Source organism: Buteo buteo, chromosome 6 (assembly GCF_964188355.1).
Source record: "Buteo buteo chromosome 6, bButBut1.hap1.1, whole genome shotgun sequence".
Classification (NCBI taxonomy): Eukaryota; Metazoa; Chordata; class Aves; order Accipitriformes; family Accipitridae; genus Buteo; species Buteo buteo.
The window spans coordinates 12392971-12410838 of NC_134176.1; the positions used below are offsets into that span (position 1 = coordinate 12392971).

A 17868-nucleotide genomic window follows, 5' to 3' on the forward strand; every position below is an offset into this window, starting at 1 on the left:
AAATATTAGTTACCAAAATTTGCAGGTTAAGACAACAGTCGAATTTAATAAGCAGGAAGGGAGCTGGTCTGTGTGCAATACAGCTCTACTCTGAAAGGTGACTGTGAAGATTACATACTGGAATTTTTTTACACGGTTATATTTCATGTACAAGCAAATGACAGTTTCATAACCACCTGCTCTGCAAACTGAACCGGAGATCCTTGAACGTCAGTGGGAATATTTGTAAAGTTGGGTGCTTCTCAAAGTGAATCAGGGCATCAGTCTCTGACCTGAAGCCAATAAAGGAGAGATGGGCTTTAATGTTGATGACTAATGTGAAACAATAAATCAGGGAGAAGTGCCAAGCTGCAAATAGCACTGTCATGCAATACACTGCCAAGTATTCCGGAGTCCTATTCAGAAAAGTTTCGAGCTCGTCAGCATTGTATGTAGCTGCAATAAAACTGGGAGGAATAACACCATCACTGGTGGTACTGAATGCCGAATCTGCACCATATGGCCTGTGGTAGGTGCATTTTGCTGAGATTACAGCACAAAACAAAAGCAGTAGTTCCATAAATGCTGGTTTAGGATTGGGCTAAATCTCATGAGCTAGAGCTATGGTAGGTTTCTGTGCTGCTCTTCCATTTAAGGGATCTTTAAGACTCAGTAAACATATGTTTCATATAGGGGAGGCTGCTCAGGAATTCCACTGTTCTGGATAGCATGGTTTTGTCTGGGTAGTGTATGGAGCTGAGTGACAAGGGTTGAGAGACAGAGAAGAAACTCAGAGGCCATCCAGAAACAGACACAAGGAGTTACATTAAAAACGCAGCCCCAGCAGTTGCGCGGAGCGTGTGGGGCTTGTTGTCCCTGGGTCTGCTGTGCCTGAACCCACAGAGCTGCTTATTCGGATCAGGGCACGGGCTGAAAGGCCTCCAGAGCTGTCAGCAGCAAAACCATCTCGGACTGTCTTGAGTCCTGTGTTTGGGAAAGCCAGACTAGCTCCCTGCAGCAAGGGGTCTGCCTCTCCCAGGTGTCACAGTTCCATTTTACAAGCCTTAAAGAGCATTTTCTGACATTCTCACACTCTCATTTTCCTCCTTTCTCGAAACTGGGCATGCAATTTAGGTCACGGTCAACCCTTCCATTATTGTTTCAAACCTCCAAGCCAATAAAAATAGCTTGTAATGGCTTTCATCTTATCTCCACCACCCATTTTTTAGTAATTCAGCAGGAACACTCTGTGCCCTGATGCCTTGTTGGTCCTGAGCTTCCCAAGCATCTTTTGCATCTTTTTTTCAAAATTTCTGCTGCGAACAGCTCAGCTGTCTGGAAAACGGCCACTTACTCTTCACCTTTGCCCACCTCTCTGTTAAGGAGCTCATTAAAGTGTTCCTCTGCCTTTCTGCAATTGAATTCTTTAGAACTAAAAGCTCCCATTTTTGTTCTTTATTGGACTCACTCCCACTTGCTATCTTCCCTTCACTGCCACTTTTGTAAAATGCTCACATGCTGTTAGGACTTCCACTCTGCCCCATCGTGTCCGGCAAGCCACAAAAACATCTTTTGCTTCATCCTATCAGCTTTTTGTATCCACTTTCAGCAATATCATAACCCTCTGCAAGAGACTGAGTTGGATTATGAATGCAAACAGTCCATCACGCTGCATGTTCATCCTCAGCTGCCTTTGTGTCATCTTCCTCGTGTTATCTTGTAGATACCAACATCTTTCATAACTCTCATACAACACTCAGTCAAAACCTCAAACTCTTAACATTTCTGTGACGTCCCTATCTAGATTTGGGTTCCTCAAAGCCTCCGGGGTATTTCTATGGCTGTTCTTCGTCTGCTGCTTCATCATGCAGGTATTTCTGCTATCGGCATTCTTACAAGTCACAGTCAGAGCTCCTCAGGCGTCTGGTGTTCTGGTCGTTTCTGATTTACTTAGCAGCCTGTCTTCTGGTTATGTGTCTGGTGTTCTCCCTGCACCAGTAACTACTGAATCTGATTTCTACCAAATTTGGCAAAAGCACAGAAATAGCAATGACGCTGTCTTCTTGCAAGTTCTGTGCAAATGGATGATTTAATAGAGAGAGATGCTGCATTTGTACCCTCCCAGAGAGAAAGGCAAGACTGCCTCCAGCCCTTACCTACCAGGTCTGGCAACAAACACAGCCAGGATGCTCGCGGCACTTGGTTGAGAGCCCACAAGAGGTGGGTGGGAAACAAGAGGGGAACTGGAAATATTGTGATTAGCCAGAAGGAAGTTGTAAACACTTTGGCACGCTGCAGGGCTGGAGGACAGGGACACGGGAAGCATGAGCGGGAAAGGTGGGAACGGGACTGGAGAGCTGGATGCAGAGCAGATCTGAGGATGCTGCTGTCGAAATGATACAGAGGACGAGTGGAGGAATGAGCGTTAGTGCACAGGGCACAGATCCACTGGAAAAAGGTTCCTTAGTTCAGCTGCTCATGTGCCCTCTCCATCCTGGATCAATACTGACTAACTGATTGACATGATTAACAGTGACCTGATCTCCGGAGTTCTGCACAGCCGTATCTTTAAATGTGGCACAGTTAGCTGATCTCCTTCCCTTATAACTATTCATAGCCCAAGGACGGTTTTACCATGTGATTGGTTTCCTCCTCTGTTTTAGCACTGTAGTTCTCTTGCCCATTTCTTATGTCAAACTTGAGAAAACCAGCATGCCTCAGTCCAGTCCTTCATGGACTGTTCCTATTATTTCATCATTCACTTCTGCAGTGACTACTGACGAAGCAGATACCATGCTCTCTTTTTTATCCTGAAACAGCAAATTTATTCACTGACGGCTTCCAAACCGGTGACTGCTAATAACCGAGGCTCATCATAATACATGCTTACACTGCATATCTAGCTGGCTTGCTTCTGCTACAAAACAGTGGGTTTGCTCATTTTTAAAAGACAGTCTTCCAGCTCTCTCAACTTTTGCATGGCTGTGACACTCCTCTGGTTGCAATGCCGTATTTTGGAGGTGGCCTGAACTGCATAAGATCAAAACATTCCATGTTCCAAGTTTCTAGTCCTTTTCCATCGTAAGTCATTTGCACATATTATAGATGGTGCTTTCCCAAAGTGTATTTGAGTTTCTTGCAAATCAGGGCTTTTATAGGAAAGAGATATTAAGCATATGTCCAGCCTACAGTCTAAAGGACCAGGCTTCTTAATCTCACCACTTTCCTTCAGCATGATGGGGGAAGGAGTCTGCAAGCAAAACTACTATAGGTTTAGCTGTGTGCCCATGGGAATACAAAAGCCCTTCTGCATGGTCATATGCTAACTAGAAAGGGCCATTAAAACACCATTAGAGCTCATACTTTGTGATGAATGAGGCCCATAGCCCTGCCTCAAGGTAGTGAAAATGAAGCAAACCTTCACGGGAGCCTCAGGAGTTATTCTCAAGGGGAAATGCAGGAGGAGGTGCAGGCAGAACAGGACCGGAGACTGCATGCCAACTGCATTAGAATCACAGAATCATAGAATGATTTAGGTTGGAAAAGACCTTTAAGATCGAGTCCAACTGTAAACCTAACACTGCCAAATCCACTGCTAATGTCACGGCCTGTCCCACACAGGCAGGACAGCTACTCACAGCAACACCAGTAAAGCTAGAGGGGCAATGGCCAAGCTGACCAGGCTGCATCTCGGCAAGTCGGAGGCTGCTACAAGGCACTTTAGATACATGAGTCTGCCTACATGACATCAGGGTCAAAATCCTGGGGTAGGTTTCCACCCAGGGCTCAGCATGGCTCAAACCTTGGGTTGCTGCCCCATGTTACTGTGTGTGCCACCAGCCAAGGACATCCTCGTGCTTTGCTAGGGGTCCAGCAGGATCCCACAGTGGGATCTGCACATCAGCCTGTTCAGTGGTGGCTGCTCCTCAAGGAGGCTTTCTCAGTAGTAACACACCAGATAGTTTCGGGGCAAGATAGATGCGTGGACATGACTAGTGAGGACCTGACAAGGTAGGTCCATTTGTTAGCTTAGAGCAGTCTTTGTTATGTTCAGAGGAGAGACTGTATCAGCCCTACTGAGCAGTGTCACAGGAGGTTCTCTGTGAGGCTTGGCTTGAGGGGTGATACCCTCTCTACTCCTGCACAAAGCCTGTTTTCCCCAGAAAAGATGGCAGTTAGATGAGCCAGCAATGCGTCCTTGTGACAAAGAAGGCCAAAGGTACCCTGGGCTGCGGTAGGAGGAATGTTGCCAGGAGGTTGAGAGTGATCCTTCCCCTCTACTCAACACAGGTGAGGCCATATCTGGAGCACTGTGTCCAGTTCTGGGCTCCCCAGTACAAGGCAGACATGGACATAGTGGAGAGAGACCAGTGAGGGGCCACTAAGATAATTAAGGGACTAGAGCATCTCTCTTATGAGGAAAGGCTCAGGGAGCTGGGACTGTTCAGCCTGGAGAAGAGAAGGCTCTGGGGGGATCTTATCAACATACATAAGTACCTGAAGGGGGAGTGCAAAGAGGACGGAACCAGGCTCTTTTCAGTGGTGCCCAGTGACAGGAGAAGAGGCAGTGGGCACAAACTGAAACCTGGGAGTTTCCATCTGAACATCAAGAAACACTTTTTCTCTGTGAGGGTGACCAAGCACTGGTACAGGTTACCCAGGGAGGTTGTGGAGTCTCCATCCCTGGAAATATTGCGAGCTTTGAGTAACCTGGTCTAGTGGAAGGTGTCCCTGCCCATGGCAGAGGGCTTGGAACTAGATGATCTTTAAGGTCCCTTCCAACACAAACCATTCTATGATTCTCTCATCCCTGGAGATACTGCCCATGGTCCCGGGCAACTGGCTCTAGGTGACCCTGCTTGAGCAGGGGGGTTGGACCAGATGACCTACAGAGGCCCCTTCCAACCCCAACCATTCTGTGATTCTGTAATACAAGCAGTGAGGATCATGTGTAACACCTGGACTCCCAGCACTTTTAAAAAGGTGACCTCAACTTTCTACTATGACAATGAGTGATTACATTTGGAAGCTGTCCCTGAGATTCTGCTTGAGCTGAAGCCTGCTGTGAGTACTTTGCATTTACTCTTAGAAACTACACCCAGCTGGATGGTTCAGAGAACAAATGTATTTAAATTAGGCATGTGGATTTGCATCCTAATCATGTTATCATGATTAAGTAGTACCTCGGTGTTACCTGAGGCAACCATAGGCTACACACCTAAATGAAACCTGAAATAGTCAAACCCCTTCTGCTTTACATATATTATGTCAGTGCAGATTTTCACATCTGCAGGGCAAATCATAGATTGGCAAGCAGCATTTCAATGACTGAAAGACACAGCCTTACCCAGGACAGGCACCAATTAATTGCAGTAATGATGGATGCTTTGAAATAATGTATCCTGTTCCCAGACCATCACAAAATTAAATTTAGGTCTTGACCTACTCCCAGCATAATCAATAGCAAAACCTCAGGGTCAGCTGGACATCAGTGGATTTCAATGAAGTTATGACCATTTCTACCAGCTGAAGATCAGCCCTGGGGAGTTCAGTTATTGACAGTGAGTCTCTGCAATTTGCTATTGACTTCAATGAAATCATGACAACTTACTTTAGCTGAGGATCTACCCCCCTCCTGCTTAATGTCAGGAACAGAAGCAGTATCCATTTAGAATAGAATAGAACAGAACAGAATAGAATATTTCATTTGAAAGGGACCTACAACAATCAGCTAGTCCAACTGCCTGACCACTTAAGGGCTGACCAAGTTAAGGCATTTTAAGGGCATTGTCCAAATGCTGCTTAAAGACTGACAGGCTTGGGGCATGGACCACCTCTCTAGGAAGCCTGTTCCAGTGTTTGACCACCCACTTGGTAAAGAAATGCTTCCTAATCTCCAGCCTAAACTTTCCTGGCACAGCTTTGAGACATTCTCATGCATCCCTTCACTGGATACCAGGGAGAAGAGATCAGCACCTCCCTCTCCACTTCCCCACCTCAGGAAGCTGTAGAATACAATAAGGTTGCCCCTCAGCCTCCTTTTCTCCAAATGAGACAAGCCCAAAGTCCTTAGCCGCTCCTCATATGGCATTCCTTCCAGCCCTTTCACCAGCTTTGTTGCCCTCCTCTGGATGCGTTCAAGGACCTTAACATCCTTCTTAAATTGCAGGGCCTAGAACTACACACAGTATTCGAGGTGATCCTCTCAGAAAGAACAATCACACCTTCACGCTATTCTGGGTTGTCCAGCCTCAGCACACAGCCTGTGGCAATGGCGACTGTAGAGTCTTCATTTCTGCACTCAGAAAAGTCCCCATTTCCCCATCACAGCTAACAGACTCAGAACAACAGGTCATAATCACAGCAGCTGCTTCCTCTTACACCATCCATCTGCCCTTATATCTCACGGCAGGGAAGCAGCTCTCTGAACCCAAGCCTACTTGGGGAATCCCTCCTTGCTGCTCCTCCCTTGGTGCCTGCTGGTTGGAGGACCTCCTCGCCTGGGTCTACGGCCTCTTGGCACCATGTGGTAATTACTGCCTGGTCTTTTGTCACTGAAAACAGGGCTTTGATAAAACATGTGTGATGCCATAAAGTGTATGTTTGACACTGCCTCACGCACTAGCAGATGCAGTCTCTACCCCCCATGTTAGTAGGAATTGCACCCACACCTGTAACGTTGTGGTTCATCGTGTCTGCAAAGTTGAAATCCCAACTGAAGCAGTTCACCACAGATTCGATTTTAAACACTTCAAGTTGTTCTGAAATGTGTGGATCATTTCAACATTGTATGGAGACAACTATACAGAGCTAAAAAGAAAAGAAGATAAAAGAGTGGGGACTGCAGATAACTTTTTATTGCCAGGAGTGGTTGAGGGCTGGCAACTATGGAGCCAGCTGGAGACCTGTGCAGGGCCAGCAGTTGTCCTTTCCTTCTTCACTGAAGGTGGAAGAGTGAGGCTTGCTGCTACTCCTTCCAAGAGCAGGTGAATGCCCTTCCAGGAGCATCGCCATTCAGCCCCCAACCCCAAATCAGCAGGTACATATCCAGCTCTTCAGGGTCCTCCCTGGCTTTTTGTCTGCCCTTCCCCTTGATTCCTGCAGACTGCATGATCTCCCCAGACCTCCGAAGAGTCCAGCTGGGTGCCACCACCCACTCCTGCAGCATCTGCTACCGGACAATGAGTAGCTCATCGCTAGTCCCGAAGAGAAGGGGGTCAACATGAGGGATGACAGGGAGCCAGCCCCCAGCAGGAAGGTGGAAAGGGGGGGATCAAGAATTTCCCATGGGGTGGGGGACTGGCAGTGGCTGGGAGAAGGGGAGTCAGACAGGGGTAGCATTCACACTTGCCTCCAGTGCTGTGAAGTTCAGGTCTCTTCTGAATTGCTGTCAATGTTGTTACAAATCTTGGTAATTGCTGGCATAACATGTAAGATGGAGTGCTTCTGCGCAGCTCTGCTGAGATGGGGTAAGGCGGAAGCCAAAGATAGTAGCATTTGTATAAATCCAGACTGAGTGCCTCTGGATGTGTAATGGTGCAGCCAAGATCAACCTGAAGCTTGGGTACAATCTTTGCTCAGAGCAAATGAATAGGAGCAAAATGTCTTTTTTGCACATTGTCAGAAAAATCACTGTTTTTGGAAGAGGTTCTGTTGAACAGAAAAGTGAGAATTATCAGGAGCAGCCTGTCAGGATATTTGATGCTGAAGTTGGTACAGTTATTTTTTCACTGTCCCAGGATACTGTGAATAAATTGAAGCCATTCTGGTCTCACCTCTGCCTTTCTGAACAGTGCTTGGAAATTTATAATAAAGAACCATCAGCTGAGAATGGTTTGCCAGGTCGTCATTACTGAAGAAGTAAAATTCTTTTCTGCACAATATTTCCTGCTGCTTTTAGGCCAGTGTACAGCTGTATTTTTCCTGAATGTATCTTAGAAATAGATTGGAATATTTTCTGATTTCAACTTCTCATTGCCACACAATTATTATCTATGGATTGTCCATTGTGGAGAGGGAACCAGGGAAGAGAATACAATAGAACTTGCTTTTTATTTTGATTATACAGTTTCTGAAAATCAAAGAGCACTTTGTCATAGAAGAAAGAAGTGTATATTAAGGTAACATCACTTAAAATGCAAAAATATTTCATTCAAAGCAGATTATTTCTTTTCCTTGTAGGTAGACTTAGTTGTGCTTATCTCCATGGGAACACTCCTATTAAAGTCAGTGACAGATTTTTAAAGGTTCAAGAGAGAAGACTGGAGAAGTTTTATTTTTCAGCTCCAGTCATTCCTCTCAAGACATAAAAAAATTAATAAAACACAGGATTAATATAAAATATAATATGAATAACACTGCTACTCTCAGCAACCCAAGAGAACTAATCCTACAGATTAGCTAAGAAAAAGGAACACATTTCCTATCTATTTTTTGCACGTATCACCTAAAACTCGTCTTATTCTCTGCAACGAACAGTACTACTGTCAGCTTGGCTGAACCAGAGTGCCAGAGTATGTAGCAAAAAATAAAAAAGCCCACAAAACAAAATCGGATAATCTTAGTCTAGCATCAACTCAAGCGAAAAAAAATTGCCTCTAGCAACATGATGCTTTTCACACTTTGTACAAAGATTGATCTGACTGAGTCTGGCAGATGTGAAGTTGCAGTAACACAACACTATTAAATGACAAAATGGCAGCTGCACAGAGAGCAAGACGTGGTACTGCTACTTGCAAGATGCCATAATTTTAGAAGAGTATTTGGGTTCTGTAATATCAACTCTGTACCACTGCTTCCATCTCCTTTAAGATCCCTGAAGTACCATGAGCCTAAGGCGGGGAGGTATGTTTTGTTTTGTCACTCTTTCAACACTGCCATGTGCCTGAACAGACTGGATCATTGAGCCAATGCTTTCGTTAGGATATTGTGGACTTGAAATCAGAACTGAAATAAAAATGAGCTCTTGTGTTGCCTAAATGTGGTGATGACATTCTGTTCCAGATGTCCATGACAATGACCTCATCTAAACCCCTAGTTTCCTACACTTAAGTCATTTTTCAGACAAATTCTGCAAAAAAAAAGAACAAGTGGCCTCGTAATGATTTTGATGGAAGCAGCTGCCCACTTCAGCTAATGCTGCTCTCAAAGTGTGAATGGAATGGGAAGCCCGTTAATTTGATGTGATCCATTTCAGGCTCCTTGTGTTAAACTGCCTGTAATCAGGAAACATACTGATCAATAAGACTGACGGTTTCCTGAAACAGCAGCAGGGAGGCAAGTTCCCTTCTTTCAGGTGAACTTTAAATAGGCATAAATTATTGAGTAAGAAAACTATAGGAGTAAGAAAAAGTACTGAAGTAAAACCCAATGTGTTTGGGAACCTGCTGCATCTAGTCTGGAAGAAGTGAGGGATTAGCATGGTTTCTTCCCCTATGATGGCACTCCACTTGCTAAATCCCGCAAAACAAATGAGTCAGAAGTGATAATATCCCTAAACGTCTCTACTAATACACCTAAAGATTTTTTGCTTCTTTAGGTTTTTTTCTCTTTAAGAAAGCATGCACCAAGTGCAAAATCTTTTCATATCCCAGTTTGCCTCACCTTCAGTTCAAAATGTTGGGTTATATCATCACCAAAATCTAGATACGTACAAAAGCAAAACAGAAGAACTGTCAACAAATGCACTTAATGGCAGAATGCACTTAACAGAAGGTAGCCTGCCAAATGGCTTTGCTGCTCTTTTTTTTTTATTATTATTATGAGAAAGCATTTGGAAAATGAAAATTGGAAATGACTAGACTCTTAGCCCTTCCCAGCATTTCTCTGTGAACAACTGCCCTTTCTTTCCTCCCACTTCACTCATCATCATGTGCAAAGACAAGAGCATTTGTGAAACTTTCTTGCTCAGCTAGTGCATTACCAGTGAGCTGAGGCAGACAGAGCTCCCTGGAAGCTGAAGCAGAGTTCTAGCATTCATCACCAAAAGAGAAGAGACCTTCTCTTCTTTGAGAAATTTTCCGTGTACTTCCCACCATGGCTAACATCACACCAATGGTGACTTAGCTGCTGTTGTTTTTAATACTGAGTACATTAGCTCAATGCTCAAACTTACATGATGCAAGGTCATCAAAGACAGCCCCCACTGATAGACTATTTTTGGCTCCCAGTATGGATGACAGCTGTAGATTTACACTGCTTTTGGCAAGAAGGAATTTTTTAGAATATTGCCAAATACAAACAGAGCTGGAAAGGTGACAGTTTCCTAAAAAATAATTCCAGGAAGGAAAGTCTATGATAACAACAAGATATAAACCAGTCATGTTGCTTTTAAGCATGTTTAACTCTTTCTTATATTCTACCTTTGGAACTCATTACTATGAGCTTTCTCTGATTTCAATTTAATTATATTTTGCATTCTGAATACTTAGAAAACTCCTCCCTTGCTGCACATTAGTCAGCTCCTCTCTCAGTTAGAAATTTCAGCTCATTTCCTTAATGAGTAGAATATATTTAGGTCTTCTAGCTAGGTTTTCTAGCTGTTCAGCGTCTCCCCTTGCTTATTAATGTAAAAACGATTAAACCAAAAAGCAAATAAAAGATTGAAACTTGATGTTTTTTTCTCTTTTTCTAGAATTATCTGTCTGAATGTGACAAAGTAAATATTTGCCACATCTTCGCTTTTTTTTTTTTAGCATGGGGGTCTTCATTGTCAATGAGCTATGTTTGCAATTTCTGTCCATTCTCTTCATATTTCTTCATTCTTCTCAATTCCAAAATGATCTGTGGGTGGATTTTCCTAAAGTCATAAAGTGGTGACACAGCTATTTCCTGTTGCCATCAAAATTCTGTAACAGAATTTCTCCCTCTACTAGTTACTAAGTTACTTGGAGTACAGCCAAAAACAAAAACAAAAAAAAAAAAAAAAAAGGAGACCTAAGTTGATTCGATCTGAAAAAACTTTCCAGTAGCCATATGGACTTTGTGCCTTCAGTTCTGTGGCTCTACAATGATTCCAGAAAATATATAAGTGAGAACCTTTCACTTACTTTTTTTTTCTCACAAAAAAGAGAGGATTTTTAAAATCAGATCAGTCCCAGAAAAAGGGGCTGTATTTTTCCACTGAAATATGCCACAGGAAAAGGGAACTGTTAAGATGGATCATTTAATTCATTTTAGCCAGACCACATTTATTGTTAGTATATGGAATTGGCACAGATGAGTAACAGAGGCAGAATACCTTCAGCTACATTTTCAAGCTTACATACATTTTTTAGTATGTATACCAAATGTCACTTTTCAGCTAGGTACGTTTTTTGTAACTGAAAATGTTGCTGTGAAAACCCAGCATTATTCACAATACACAAGCCTTTTAACTCTTTGCAAGAGTTTTTGAAATCTTTGAACTAATTCTGGAATACCTACAGTATTGCTCATAAATAATCCTGCATGTGCTGGTCCGATATACTAAACCTTCCATAGTTGTTAAAGCAGGCTTCAATATCATCTGTCACCCATCTGTCGTTTTCCCAGCACAGGACCTGATTCTTCCCTGTGACTGGTGTAAGTCAGGAATTGCTCTGTATTCTACTAATGTAAAACAGACTGAGGAAACTGGAAACATTAGAGCGACTGGTAGACAGAAAATGGCTATTTCTTCATCCAGCTGCAGTTTCCTTTATAATCTCTTCCTTGCTGAAGGAGGTGGTGATAATCACCATCTGCAGGAACAGATAAGAAGGGGAAAGATAGATATTGTAACAGGATCTTTAAAGCTCTGTTCTCCCTAGCCATTACTCTGGTCAACTGCCCCAAAATGAGTCTCCGAAGTGGTAATAAGCGGAAAATGTTAAACTCTCCTTTAAAATAAAGCAACAGCACCAGAAAAACAATTGGGATTGTCAAAATGCTAAGGATCCTGCAAATGAATGTATCTGTGATATTAAACAGTTTGAGGTCAGATGAAACAACTGTAACCAGGGAGGAACACAGAGAAACAATGAAAACTTCAAGATACACTGTGAAATATTTTTTTTCAAGTGGATGTTTGCAGAAGGAAGTACAAAGAGATAGAAGTAATTTAGGAAAAAGAAAACAAAACAAAACTATTTTAGTCCACTGTGGGTTTTCTTTGTTTTGAAATTATAGGTTCTCGGTATAAAAGTATGATTCATGGGATCTTCTATTGAATTGCACTTTTTAGAATTAACAGGTCCCAACACAGCCGTACCTCTTGATCCAGGTAGCAGGTCCAAATGCACAGCACAGTATTATTACGACCTGAAGAGCTCTCATATATAACAGGTATTTGGTGTCAAAGAGATACCTATCAGACATGCTTGAGGGGCAAGGGCTCCCAGAAACAAGTATTTCTGTAATCATTTGCTGCACCTCTCTGTCACGTTGGGAGCAATACTTTCTGCTACGCAATACTCCATCTAGCTCTGTCTGGTTATGCTCTTGCCCTTTTGAAAAGGGCAGCTCCCTGTATGCAGCACTGGTCGGGTTTGGCATAGCCACTGGCCCTGAAGGTGATGGTTGAGGACATTCAGGTCTTTCAATGACGACTGACATGTCATGTCTGACTGTGGAGGACCCCTGGCAACTGCAGCTACCATGGTGCAAACCCCTGTCTAGCTCCAGCTCCTGGGGGCAGGGGTTTTCCCAGCTCTACAGAACCAGCACCCAGCTGGCTCTCTTTCCGGTGTGATGATTTTCAGCACACAGCGTTCTATGTACTCTCCAGGGGAGACTAGCAAGGAAAAGGCATCTTTCCCAGTTCAGCTTTGCATCAGGACCTGACTGGCTGCATTCCTAGAGACGTAAACTCCCATCTCAAGCTACTCAGCATCTTGCCTTAAGGTGCTGCAGCCTCCGGAGAGAACAGTTCTCAGACTAAGTTGTAATGCAAAAATAAGAATAAAAAAGCACAGCAGAAAGTTTTGAGTGCCTTACACCCAGTTCCCTTCTCCTTCAAGGGAGCGTGAACAGCAGCTGTTAACGCACAGGGCTCTCTTTGCCCAGGCTAGCTGCTGCTGCCGCTGCTTTGAAATAAAGCCCCATCACCAGGTAGGTTTTGAAAAGCGCAGAAACCCACAGCTTCCAGATGCCATGTCCTGCTGTGGGGCCTTGCCTACCCTGCCAGCCCCGCGCCTGTTGCCAGGGGCTCCACCGAGGCAAGCCTGGCCAGAGAGCAGGGAACTGCGGCCGAGGCAGGGCAAGGGGAGGCCCTGCTCCAGCCGCGGCCGGAGAAGCCTCCCGAGCCCGACATCGGCGCTGGGCAGGCAGCAGCCCGCAAAGGCCTGGGGGGATGGCGGTCCCCGGGGTCACCCCTGTCCTTCGAGGGGAGCCACGGCCCGGCACAGCCTGCTACGGGCCGGGGTGGCTCGGGGCAGGCTACCCGGCCTCCAGAGCGCCGCGGTCCCGGCCGGGCGGGCGGGGAGGAGACCTCGCCCCCGAAACTCTGTCGGGGTGGCAGAGGCTGGGGGACGAAAGTGCGGATGGGAACGCGCAGCCCGCGCTGCCTCCGCCCCTCACGCCCTCCGCGGCGAATCTGCCGAGGCGCTGCACGGAGCGGGCAGGCCCGGCCCCATCCCCGTCCCCCCCCCCGCCCGCCGCCGCTACGGCGCGGCGCTCGTCCCAATCTTCCTGCGCGGCTTCGCGCGGCGCTGCCCACGTCGGAGCGCGCGGACGCTGCGTGGTGGGCGTGGCCGGGCGCCGCCGGGGCTGCTCCGTGGGACGCGCCGGGCTGCGCTCGCCGGGGCCGCCGCTGCCGGGGGAGGAGGAGGAGGAGGAGGAGCGGGAGCAGCCCTTCCCCGCCGCCGGGGAGAGGCCGGAGCGGGGAGGGGGGGTGGCCGGGTGCGGCCCATGGACCGTCCGGGCCTGAGGCGGAGCCCGTGGAAGGAGCCGCTCGGCCCCGGCGCGGCCGTGAGGGGCGGGAGGCGGCGCGGGGCGCGGGCGGTGCGGCGCGGCTGAGCGCGGCGCCCCGGGCCTTTGCGCGCCGCCGTCCGCCGGCTTCGCCGCCGCCCGAGCGGCTCGGCCCGGCTCGGCCCTGCCCGGCCCTGCCCTGCGCCCGCCGCCGCGGCACCATGTCGGCCAAGGTGCGGCTGAAGCGGCTGGAGCAGCTGGTGCTGGACGGGCCGCAGCGGCACGACAGCGTGCTGAGCGTGGAGACCCTGCTCGACCTCCTGGTCGGCGTCTACGCCGAGTGCAGCCGCGACTCGCCGCTCCGCCGCGACCGATACGTCTCCGACTTCCTCGAGTGGGGTGAGGACGGGGGCGAGCCGCGGGGATGGGGGGGGGACGGGACGGACGGGGGACGACGTTGCCGGGCCGGGGCCGTGAGGGGGAGGGACGGGACCCGGATAGCGGGGGGGTGTGTCGGAGGGGGGTGGTGGGATCCCCGCCGGCTTGATCCCCGGGCGAGGGGCGGCGAGCTGGCCCGGGAGAGCGGTCCGGCCCGGCCCGGCCCCGGGAGTTCGCTCCCCGCCGCCGCTCCCGTCTGCAGCCGGGCCGGGCCGGGGTGGGGAGACGCCGCCCCTGGATGCGGAGCCTCCCTGGGGAACACCCCCGCCGCCAGCCGGGCCTTGACCCCTCGCAGGTCTCCTCCCAGCTCCGCTCGGTCCCAAGCGAACCGCTTGGCAGCCGGCAGCAGGAACAGCACCGGAGTGTCCTTGGCCTGCAACCCTGCTCGGCTTAACCCGAAATGTCAGGCTAATCCCGTGCTCCTCGGAGGGTTTCCTACCTGGGGGAGGGGGAGAGCAGCAGGCTCAGGCTTTGAAACGCGGCTCTTGTGCCGGATTCGTCGCTGCTAGAGAGGGCGTGTGTGTGTGCGTGTGTGTCTTGAAGGAACAACAGTTACCGTTCATCATGCAGTCTTTTTAATTTGGGCATGCCCCCGAAGGACAGAGCAATTCTAGGCAGCCTTTATAACAGCTTTGTTTAATGGTTTCCTACTGTTAAGCAGCCTGATAATGAGAACCTCCAATAATCCGGAGCGTGCTGACAAAAGAAAACGTGGATACTTGTGATAACGCCTAGGATAAAAGTTTTCTGTCCAGTGTTGTTTAGCTAAGACTATTGACTACAGGTATGTGGATAGTAGAGATCCTTCCCTGCTGCATGCTTAAATGAAATTATGTTAAAATGGCCATGGTGGCTGACTGGTTTATTCAGCTGAGTAAGTTATGAATAATAATGTACGACGGAGGTGACTTAACTTCTCCATGGAATAAGAATTGGAGGGGAGGGAGGAGGGATCATTGCTCACGAGTATATTGTCCCGTTTATCAGCTGTTCCATGCATGTACAGTTAATTAGGCTTTTAAAGAGCCCTCTTAAAAAAAAAAAAAAAAAAAAAAGAAACAAAACAAAGGATTTCCTAAGGGAGAGGGAGGGGCTGATTTACTTCAGTAAATGCAAATGTGTGTCTTTAGCACTACAGACCAGAGCACTAACATGTAGGGACAGCTGGTTTTCCTTAATTTCTGTGGGGACCACCACTCTTTGTCATACACTAACAAACTAAGAGGATTCACTTCCTGGACTCTTCTATTGACGTCAGTAATGCGATTGCCAACTGAATAATTAACCGCTTTATCACATCTGCCCCGCAAGGCTGCAGCCTGGGGAACATTGATTATTTGTTTTGTGGTGGGAGCTTTGTACGTCTTCTGCAAAGTGCAGTCTGGTTTTATATTCTTGTTTTCAAGCTGATGGCTTGAACAAGTGAGCACCTACAAACTGTTAAATGTGATAGATCAGACTACAACGGTACTTTGAGCACTGAAGTTGAGGAAAGGATTTGGGGCAGGCCAAAGAATGATATGCTTTTTCTATAGCACTGCTGGTGGTTGTGTCTTACTGATTGATCCTTGCGTTGTCATTTTCTGTGTGATGGAGAGGCCGATTATCCAATTGTTTATAAAATTGCTTCTTTTAATTCTATTTATTGCGTTCACTGAATGTGAAAAGGTTACTGACTTGATGAAAAGTATAGCTCGCAATAAAAACAGTGTGTAGTTCTTACTGCAGTGTGGGATTACCCTAGTATAACAAAGTGCCTATTCAATAAATAATTGAAATGTATGTGAGCTACCATCTGGTGCTGCGGAGTGGGGATAAAAGTTTATAATCCAGGCCCTTGATGGTAAGGGGATGGCCTAAATCTGGACTGCTGTATATTTGTGTTCCATCAACAAGGAATACCCTTAAAACCAATTACAGTCGATACTGTGTGTTCCTCCCTTTCCTTCAAGCTGTTAAAAACAAATAAATGCCAACAACGAGACACCTTTTATCTGTGTCCTAATGCCCTCACAGTATGTTTCCACTGACAAGGAACTTGTTTCTGCCTCCAGCTAATAGGGAGAATATCATGCCAAACACTCTAATCTTCCTCATGTCACGATGTGCAGTCTTAATTACAGCCTGATTCTCTGTTAGAAGATATTCTGGATTGATGTACATAAGTTTTGTGTGCTGTTATGTGTCTGCAAAAGCATGAGAGTGTAGTTAAATATTTGGGATATACTTTGAAGATCAGTGTTTCTTTATCAGCTGGAGACAGAAGGAATTTCCTTTTGACAAAATGGAGACTTATCATTGACAATGGAAATAAGCTGCATAGGTATTAAGGTTAAATTAAACCGAACTATATAACAAGCATTTCTTTACTATTTTGGATTTAAAACTGGGTGTGAGGTATCACACACGTAAAATTCCCTTAAAATGATTCAGCGTGGCTAATGGACTTGCTTGCATTTTTAATTGCCAAGAGAAAACAGAGTTCAGGCGTGGTAGTTGAGGCAGAGTTGTTTCCTGGCTTTGGGGTGCAGAGGAGATGCTGAGTTGCGTGGTATAGCTGCTGGATGTGGACATCTCTGCTCTCTGACAGCAGCATGATGCTGCTGGTATTCTGGAGCTTGTGACTGTGGGAGAAGGGAAGTGGGGAGTCCAGAAAACTTAAGTCCCACATTTATCCTGTGAGACTTAAGCCACCTTCTCCCCATTCAACATCTGTAGAAGCCTTGCACTTCACCTGCAGAGGCTGGTGAGCCCCAAATGGTGGATCTCGTTGCCTCTGTCCTATAAATCCTGCTGCTGCTTCCTTGCAGTCCTGCCACAGGCTTATTTCTTCAAAATCTTCTTCCTATTTGCTAATCATAGAAGAGCGTAGGGTGTGGCTGTTCGCCTTGAGGCAACTTGTGGCTTCCATCGCTTTAGAAATGTTGTAAGAATCTGCCATTTTAACCTTGGCGATTGTAGCTTTCCCATGGTGAATGGAGCTTTCAAACAGCCTATATTTTTTCCCTGTACTGGAAGTGTAATACATGTATCTTTATGCCAAGCGTCTTTGGAGAAGAGCTAGCTGAGCTGCGAGGAGTTCAAAAGTCTTCTAGTTATTTTTATTTATAACTCCTGTTGAATAACGTCTCGCCCAATTGGTTATCACTGTATTGTTTATAGAATAGATATTGAAATAATGCTCAGTATTCTTAGTGGGAATTGAATCCAAGTCTGTTAGATAGCAGACCTATGTCTACATGTTCCGAAAGAATTTTCCAAATTTGTGCTTAGTGTCTTTTAAACTGTTGCTACATCTGCTGCTCCTAGAGTGAGAAATAGTGAAGAATCCTAACAGTGAGGAGTCCTGTTTATTCTAGTTATACTTGCTCATTCCTCTCTGAAAGTCATCAGTGAGACTGGGCTGCTACAGCCCTTGTGCCTCTGAGGCCAAATTGCTTGACCATCTCTGCTCATCCTTCCAGTTGTCACGAGAGCAACTTGGCTGCTATCTGGGGAGATGCTGGAACTAGACAGTCCCGGGTCCTAGAAAGCCTGTAAAACAGTCTGCATAGCTCTGGAAGTCTATGGAGGTACTTCCCTTGG

General features: G+C 46.5%; 1 protein-coding gene across 13 annotated transcripts in view; it reads left to right on the forward strand.

The window, feature by feature from the left end:
- The first annotated feature begins 13698 nt into the window (after positions 1-13698).
- The window catches only part of CDC42BPB (CDC42 binding protein kinase beta), a 101741-nt gene continuing 97571 nt past the window's right edge, over positions 13699-17868 (forward strand). For 7 of the 13 annotated variants that reach the window (XM_075029784.1, XM_075029785.1, XM_075029782.1 and 4 more), the window contains exon 1: positions 13701-14244. In XM_075029784.1, coding sequence (XP_074885885.1) covers positions 14067-14244 — 178 coding nt within the window. In that variant the 5' untranslated portion in view covers positions 13701-14066. Of the gene's footprint in view, positions 14245-17868 lie in introns of all 13 variants that reach the window. The other 6 variants (XM_075029780.1, XM_075029781.1, XM_075029783.1 and 3 more) reach the window with 3 other exon arrangements.